The sequence below is a fragment of the Dendropsophus ebraccatus genome, chromosome 10, assembly GCF_027789765.1.
Source record: "Dendropsophus ebraccatus isolate aDenEbr1 chromosome 10, aDenEbr1.pat, whole genome shotgun sequence".
NCBI lineage: Eukaryota > Metazoa > Chordata > Amphibia > Anura > Hylidae > Dendropsophus > Dendropsophus ebraccatus.
Genome location: NC_091463.1, coordinates 46,243,193 through 46,252,391, shown reverse-complemented (window position 1 = coordinate 46,252,391; position 9,199 = coordinate 46,243,193). Strand labels below are relative to the sequence as shown.

The 9,199-nt window shown below is 37.3% G+C and overlaps 1 protein-coding gene across 1 annotated transcript; it reads right to left on the bottom strand.

Annotated features, from left to right (window-relative positions):
- Window positions 1–2,099: 2,099 nt before the first annotated feature.
- On the bottom strand, window positions 2,100–8,020 carry LOC138802987 (uncharacterized). Its single transcript, XM_069986793.1, has 9 exons — window positions 7,954–8,020; window positions 7,756–7,869; window positions 4,845–6,524; window positions 4,615–4,714; window positions 3,717–3,865; window positions 3,457–3,569; window positions 3,269–3,358; window positions 2,934–3,056; window positions 2,100–2,357 (listed from the first exon to the last, which is right to left on the bottom strand). The coding sequence occupies exons 1-9, from the start codon at window positions 8,018–8,020 to the stop codon at window positions 2,157–2,159; spliced, it is 2,637 nt and encodes an 878-aa protein (XP_069842894.1). The 3' UTR covers window positions 2,100–2,156.
- Window positions 8,021–9,199: the final 1,179 nt, after the last annotated feature.

The window sequence follows — 9,199 nt, the reverse complement described above, 5'->3', positions numbered from 1 at the left end:
CAGCCCTCCCCTGTAGTCTTATATAGTAGCCAGCCCTCCCCATAGTCTCTTATATAGTAGCCAGCCCTCCCCCATAGTCTCTTATATAGTAGCCACCCTCCCCCATAGTTTCATATAGTAGCCAGCCCTCCCCATAGTCTCTTATATAGTAGCCAGACACTTGAAAAAGAAACCAGAGCTGTGTGGAAATGCGTTGTGTCACATTTTAACCACTGTTTTTATAACAATAATAAATAATTTTATAATTCACATTGTTTGATGATTTCACCAGACCTGCGCCCTACAGTACCTCGTGCTGGAGTGGAGGTGTTTTTTGGCTGTATCTATCCCGTTGTGGAAGAATCCGAGGAGTGGCTGCGGTTCATCTCATATGCTATTTTGAGTGTTGTGCCTCTTGGATCGCACATCACGACCAGGTGAGAGCATTTCGATATTGCTCCTACCAACTGCATTGTCTGTATTATGCCATGGAGCGCTGTCTCATTCTCTCATTCTAAAAGAAAGTGGCCATGTTTTTCTAGTTCAATAGTTTTTATTAAGGTTTCTTCAAGTCATAAACAGATAAAAAAAATCTGTACACAATACAGTATATCATGTATCCCCAGTGAACATGGGGAGAAATTTAACAACAAACATTACGTCAGTCTGGACCAGATAGAAAGGAAACGCGAAAGTGAGCGACTTTGAGGAGAGAAGATGTAACTAGCCTTGGCTCACCACACCTATAATGAGCTTTGAGTTCCAGGACCTTATTGCTACTATGCCTTGGACCACTCATGGTTGGTGCTGACCACTGCAATTTAGAATGACCTACAACTTTAGGGATGATCTGACACAGTTGTCTAGCCATCACACTTTAGCTTTTGACTCAATTAATCAGATACTTACATTTGCCTATTTTTCTTGTTTACAACTCAAGAACTGACTGCTGACTTAGGGTCCTAATACACAGCCCGATAATAAGGAGCAAGCGAGCAGCGATCGGTCAGGTCAGCGCTTGCTTGCTCCTCGTCAACATTGTGCATTTTGGCTGATCGTCCCCTTTTAATACGATCTAATAATTATCAACCGTAATGCCTGGTAAATGGCCAAGTACGGCCGATAATTGCTTAGTGTAATAATCTTGCTTTCAGGTAGTTTACAAGAAATACCTAATGTTATTTACTGATGCTTGAAAAAGGCTCCATGTGACCAAGGGGGTGAAATGCGTTGCTTTATACAATAAATTTTTTTAAATTTTTGATACATTGTTGATGGTGTCCAAATAGATTCCTGTTAATTGGGAAATAACTTAGTAATGTCCTGCTTTGTGTATCACTCGTGCTGACTGCCATATAGAAGTTACCGCAGCTGGCTAGATCCAGGTCTGCCTCCAGTTCACTTCTATTGCAATTATATGGATGCTAGTGATTCCTGGCTTGCTGCGGCGATACTGGATAATCTTAAACCTTCATTAGCGTTGTGCCTAACATTTCACAACCCCTTCAGATAAGTGAGCAGTTGTGTCATACTTCTGTTGCTTCATTGAGACCAGAGGATATTACACTAGGAAGTGCCCCCTCTCTTTTCCTTTAATTTAATGTTACTTACGTAATGCATCTGTAGTTTTAATGTTATGGCTGATTCGTGTGCATGTGTAGCGTAAATGTACATACTGTAGTCTCAATATATTTTTAGTAAAACTGATCCAGGTGCGTTAAGTCAATTAGAATGAGTTAAAGGCATAATGGTGATCAAGTTAACACAGGCTACATCTATATACTCTTGGTGACAGAAAATCTTAACTTGACTTTAATTCAGCCACCTGCCATTTACAGTTCTAAGATTTCTTTAAGTCTTTTTATTTATTTACTTTTTTATTGAATATGTAATTTTTGTTCTTGTTGAGAAGGCTTTAACTGTGAATCACTGTCTGCATTTCTGCATTCTGCATTTTCTCGAGCTTCTGGGAGTTCTGGAAGTCAAGTCTTGCCATGTTTATGAAAATTTAAATGAAACATTATAAATCATTAATATATAATTCTATCCAATAGACTGAATGCCGCAGACAATAAGGACACAATTAAAAAAATAAAATAATTTAATATTCTTTCCTTTTCTATTACTGGAATAACATAAATAAGTGAAAAATAGAAACTTGTATCATTTAAATTCTGCTACTCCGTTTCATCATCTATCGTAAACCCCTTGTTGACATGTGATATTGATTCATCATCTTCATAGCCGTTTTGCCTCACATCTGGCTTGTTGTAAGATCCATTTGTCTTTTCTGTGATTTCTTCTGTGGATCCAGAGAAGCCCCTATTATCAAGACCCTTCTTGTGCTTCTGCTGTACTTGGTCTAATATTTGTAAAACCTAAAAAACATAAAGTAAAGTGGGTTGTGACTTTGTGAAATATGATTTCATTTATTACATAACAATGTGCTTTCCTATATGAAAAAGGATCCAATGTTGTCTGTATGTGGTATTGAAGCTCAGCCCCATTTTAGAGAATGAGGTTGAACTGCATTGTCCATGAAAAGTGGTGTCACTCTTTTTAGGGGAAAAAAATCTATTTATTATACAATTTCTTTAAAGTAACTTTGTGTTGTGAATGTACTGCATATGGTATGTAAAAAGAATTGTTTTAAATGTATATTTAGCATTCCTTTAAATTAAAGTGTACCTGTAACATTTAAAAAAAAAACCATTTCAAAAGTGTAGACAGGAGATGGGTCTATAGACTTGGACAATGAATACTGTTGATATTATCTCTTGGCTAAAGATCTAAAGATTGGTGGGGGGTCTGAACCCCCAGACCTTGACTGATCGAAACTGAATGATCAAAAAAAAAAGTTTTCCCTTCAAGTGACAATGCCCATTTAACTACGAAGTAATACAATAAAAGAAAGCCAAAGAACAACAGCAAAAAAGACAGTATAATTGCATTACCTGTGACTTAGGAACGATGCCAACTCTGAAGAATGCAATGTTTCCAGTTTCTATTTTTGTGCAGTCTACCACAGTGGAAGTGATGTTTTCAGGGGAAGCCCCATCACATAGGACGCCATCAACCTGAAAGTATAGCTACTTTTACAAATTGTTTTTATTACTTAGAAATTGCATCAGGGAAGTGAAAAACGATTTTTTAGGTAAGAAGTATTTTTATTTAATTAGTACAAAGTGTGTAGGACAGATAAATAAAAGAAATTAGAATGAGAAAAAAAATTGAGAATTCCATTTTTGCAGGTCTTTCAGTGACTACACAGGTATGCATCTATATGTACCTTATCTCCTAATTTTGCATAGACTTGATTGTGGTGAGTGGTGTCTGCTTCTCCAGATGGATTGGCTGATGTGACTGCAATCGGGCCAACCTAAAAAAACAACAATCTTTTTTCTTGTTTTGTCCATTTAACTGTTTAGAAGCCGTGTGAAGAATTATTTAATTAGCAAAGGTAAGTGTAGTTTTTACCATATCGATTAAGTGAGTTGTCACTGAACAGTCTGGTATCCGTATAGCAATGCTCTGTGGCGTTCCAATGTACTTTGCTGAATCACACGCACCTAAGACGTCCAACCATGGTCCTATGTATGGAATATATTTAATTACTAATAATGTGCATTGTGGCATAAGGAAATATTATCTATATAATAATATCTATACAAGATCCGATACAGATCTTGATGAGATTTCGATTTCTAGTAGATGATATAACCATGATAGGTATTCACCTCTTGGGATGACAAGACTGATGGATGACGGCCAAGCTGCTTCCATGAAATCCCATAGCAGAGGATTAAGCAAATGTTTGGCAGGTTGTAATTGCTGAAGGTTTGAAATCCACAGGGACATTGGTCGATCCTGAGCTTGACGTTTTGTCCTGCAAAAATTTGAAAACATTCATCTACGCCATACTGATTTTACTTGTTCGAAAAATTCCTTAAAATTAATAATAATAATACTACTAGGATTTTCCACTGCTATGTCAAAACATTTTTTGTATTTTCATTGGAAGAGTTATTATAACACAGTCCAAGCTTTTTTACTTCTTGGTATTGATGTAATGTTCTTAAAAGAACACACTGGCCATAACTAATACTATGTGTTGTATCCTAATACATGGCCTTATAGAGCCTGGAATGGCATAGGGTTTTATTTTTGGTGTTCTTTCAATCCTTGTGTCATGCCCCACCCTCAGTCAGTAACATAGTTTATAAGGATAAAAACCTTCAACTTACAGAACCTACATTAAACATCATTGTAATACGCCAGACTTACCACATTGACTGACAAATCTTTGTTCTTTGAAGTGTCAAGTTTTAGTTTTCACCAACTATTAGTTGGTTTACTTCAGGCAAGGGCAATGTACCTATACCTTGGAGCATTATTTTGGTGCCTGGCATCTTATCCCGCATCACTTTCCGCCAAGCTACTTAGTCTCCTGGTAGGCCATGCCCCATCCGTAATAAATGTGTCCTAATTGCTTTGCTCACAATTTTGCCATGTTTGGAGCCAAAATTGTGGTAATTCATTCAAAACAAAAGTGAGCTAGTGTATTTTGTTTGTCTAGGGTGTTTCTTTACCTATAAAAATAATAATTTGTGTAAAATGATACGCATTTGAACATACTTGTATGCCTTCTCCACTGCATCTGGCTGATTGCAAGCTGCCACCAGGACGTACACAGTATCTGTAGGTATTCCACATATTCCCCCATTTTTCATAATTTCTGTAAAAGCAGAAGCAATAAAATTTGTACATTTCTTTTACCTGCTACGATCATAGCCAGATACAAAGGTTTTCTTTCAAATTATTTTGCACATGAGTGAATTTGAATGAATTTTCCAATTGGATTTTACCTGCAATTTTTTGGACTGAGCTGGTCCTTGTAGAAATTAGATGGGGACATTTGGATCTGTCATTTGTGAATCCACTAATTTTGATAATGGGGCTGCCAACTGGTAACCGAGGGGTCTCAAAAGTGGTGTTATGAAGAGTTGAAAGAAATAAGTAGAAGCCAGCGAGGCCAAATATAATTGTAACAGCAATATCGTAGCCCGCAGGAAGCACATTGATTGCATCGAGAAGAAAACTGATTAAAATAAGTTGGAAAGTGAATGTATATACGAACCAGGCTTTAGTGAGGAAAAGTGTGCTGAAAACAATAAAAGTATTAAAGAGAATGAAACATATTATTCCTACAGCAGTGTTAAAGCCCCTGCTTGTGCTATAGATGCCACTATAACGGGAAATTCCCCATATCACCCACATTACCCCATACAGAATGAAGGCACTGCTTTCCAGTGTCTTGCCACGGGAGAAAGCTACTGACCCACAAATAAGATTATAAAATCCTCCAGCAGCTACAACCCATGGCAAGACAACTGTGGCCAACGGTTCTCCGGAGTTCCCAGATACTGTCATGGCAAAAGCAGCCAAAACGCTGCATGCATAAGCAAGGATTTCTGCATCCCCATACTTGGAATATCCAAGGTAGGGTTCACTTATATCTTTATTCTGACGGAGCTTGAAAATGTTATTGTTGAGAAATAGTTTCTTAATGGTGTCCTCACCTGTCGGGATTGCTTTAGATGACTTTGCATTGTATAGCGTGACTATCAGTATAAGGGCTGAAACAATATATATTGCAATATTAACTCCCTGGGGTCCACCAAAGAAAAACCCATGTGGGTTACAGGCTAGCGCAATGCAGTAAGCAACATAGAACAATAAGTATACAGACTGTATGAGACTTTGAATACTTGTGAAGAGGGTGAGGACAACAAATAGTATAGCAAATACCACCAAAAATGCAAGGGGGTAATTTAACTGAGTAGTGTTCAGGAACTGATATAGTAAAGAGTAGCCTTCTGCATACCTCAAAATGGAGAAAAATGCAAAATGTGTGGCTTCTAGCATGTGATAATAACGGTATGATAGGATGCAGATCACTGTCTGGTAGACAGCGGCCACCCACAGCCATGCCACCTGGCCAACAAAAAGACTACTGGTTATTCCAAGGAGTTTGCAGCTAAACACACTGGAGGCTGTCATATTAAGGATGAAACAAGTAGCTATTAAGGCTACTTTACTGGAGTCTCCAGATGCTCCCTGCTTATTGCTTTTGTGGGTTATGTTTGTTCCTGGCAAAATAACTTGCTCCTTGCTGACATTGAGGAGAGCCCTACCAATAATAAAGTATATACCCAGTAAGACTACAATAAGATAATTACATGCGACTGCTGAGGTGCCCACACTACTATTATAGAATAGGGCTATTTCATGAATGCTGGAAAGAGAAAGTGCGACAGATATCAGAGCAAGGACAGTTTCCTTTTGAAGGATCCCCACTATACCAATAATGAGCAGCCCCAGGAAAAATGCCACTAGGCCGGGTACTATAGCACTTCTCATTTCTGAGATACTGATGACATTGTTTCCTCTTAATATCAAGTTAACTCCATATCCAGACCACAGAGCCGAGACCGTCCAGTACAATGTGACCCAAAGTGAAACGTCTCCTCGGACTTTCCGGATTCCTATTATGCAAATGACAATAAAGATACAGAATGAAGATTGCTTTAAAATCCAACATTATCTATTTCATTTTAAAGGGAGTTAATCTCTGGAAATAATCTTTGTGTCCCCAATGTCTGATGATGTATATAATATTCATATTAGCCTCTCCAGAAGCTGGTCTAATTTGCCCTTTTTGCATTTCCACATTCTGAGAGCCATAATTATTTTTTTTGTATAACAATGTTGTATGAGGGCTTGTATTTGTGGAATGAGTACAGTTTTTTAGTGGTACTATGTTTTTGTTTCTTTTAATTTTTATTAATATCATTGAAGAACAGTGTAAACATCTGAATTCTAAATTCTGGGACCTTTTAAAGTCCTGATCTCATTCCACCTGGGACCTCCCCAAACACAACTAATTAGCTAAAGCTCTGCCTGTCTTGTGGTCTGGTTTGCTGAATGATCCCCAGAAAATCATAACACATAAAAAGTAATGGCTCAAAGAAAATATATTATTAATTTGCCCATTATCAATTGATTTAGAGCCGTAACGCCTCTCCTATTGCATGAACCCATAGGCTACAATCACGTGATACTATTAACTTAATTCATACATGTAACGTGTCCCTTCTAGTTTATTACCTTTACTTAACTTTAAAACGTTAAGGTAAAAGTTTATACCTGTAAATCTTACAGAATGAGTTTTTAAAATAATTTATTTTTATTATTTAAGCTTGATATACTGTATTTCAAGGCAAACAATTGTAGAACTTTCAATTAGTAAATCACATGAATGGAACTTAATAATTTCCATTCTATTTAACTTCTTCTAGACAATACAGTGCATTTAACAGCAAATATAGATGAGCTAATACACTGTAGGTCCCTTTAATTACAAATGCAGACCAATCTAGAGAGGGTCATGTTATAAGAGGAGCTAAACAGATTGATATATAGTTTGGGAAGAAACATTCCAGGATAACTTGCCATTTATTTATGTAATTCTCTAAGTAGTCATGTGGGTGGTCCTACTCAGTCATTGACAATTGTAGGACCACCCACATGACTATTAAGATGAGAATGAGCACAGATTTACACAAATAAATTTATAAGTTATTTTAGACATTTTACCATCAAACTATATATCAGTCTTCTTATCTCTTACTATTCTATACATTAAACCATCAGATCATTGTTCATAAAATAAACATAATACCCAATAAGAATGGTGACCTGTACATAGATCCATACCTGCATATCCTAACACCGCTGCCAGTATGAGGAGGAGGATGCCCAGGGCAGTTGGCGGTATAAGAGGAGCAGATGCCCCTATGCTGTAGTATTGTATTGATAGGAGCAGGCTCCCTAAAACAGAAGAATAAAGCATGACTTTACAAGTATGGAAACACTAGAGATATGCTGGAAGGGAACAGGTTAAATATCTCCTACCTGCACTGATCGCCAGGACACCAGTGCTGAGATAGAGCGACTCTCCTGTATTCTTAGACTCGGTCATCGCTGCTGCCGTTTTCAGACTTTACACAGACTCACAAAGCACCTGATCTTTTGTGAAAGTCTTTATACTGCCTGATGTCATTCTTCCCACCCACCAACATAGAAGTCCAAGGCACACACTTGCTTTATTTCCTTCTCTTGACAATTTTCCCTTCCATTTCCTGAGGCTACAAGGATACAAGTTTTCTAAGCTCAGGCACTTTGCTTGTGTGACTCTGTGCACAGTCATGGACAATAAGGGTTGTACTGCTATTACAATAACTGGTGTATTGCTACAATTAATAACAGGGTAATGTGTCACTCCAAGTATTCTAGCAATTATAATAGTCTTCTAGTCATAATTCAGTGGAAATTCTCCTAACAATGTGATAAAATATCACCACATTAAAAATAGATGCTATCACGTTGTTACGTAGGTAGATGTTGGGAAACTACTGATTGTTGTGTTCTACAAAATTAGGAAAAAAATGACAGGCATGACACTGTTACATAGAAACCCAGCAAAAACAGAAAAAAAAGACTACAGCACATCTTCACTTATACATGTGTGATATTTCAATCTCTAAGCGGTCTTTCTCAAGCATGTGATCATAACAGGTATTAAGTACAGTGTAAGCCTATGTACACACAACGTCCAATAAAGTAAAATGGCGTCCGCTTTTTCTTTTATTGCATCATTTTAGTGACTCCAATAAAGTTTATTAAAGTCAATGGAATAACGGACGTCATTTTGACAGTGTATTTAATGACGTCTGCTTCAAAAGACGTCCGTCATTCAAAGCATTGTGCAAACAAGACGTCCGTTATTCCATAGACTTCAATGCAATTTATTAGAGTCACTTAAAATGATGCAATAACAGACATCTTTTTTAAAACAAAAAGCGGACACCTTTTTCCTTTTTTGGCTGTTGCGTAAACATAGCGTAAGGCCAGCAGTCAAAAATAGTCATTGTTGGGAGTGCCAGACAACGGCCGTTGTTTCAGTGAAAATTGCATTGATTTTATTTTGATTTCAGATCTAAAACACACAGTAGCAAGGAACAGTATCTGTTTTTCATTACTATCACTTTCCCCATTTTTGGCAGGCATATAACCAAATTACTTAGTACGCTGCTAGACACATGTTTCCTGGGGTTCTAATTGGCAGTGCTGGTATATATCCTTCTTTTGTAGCAGATGT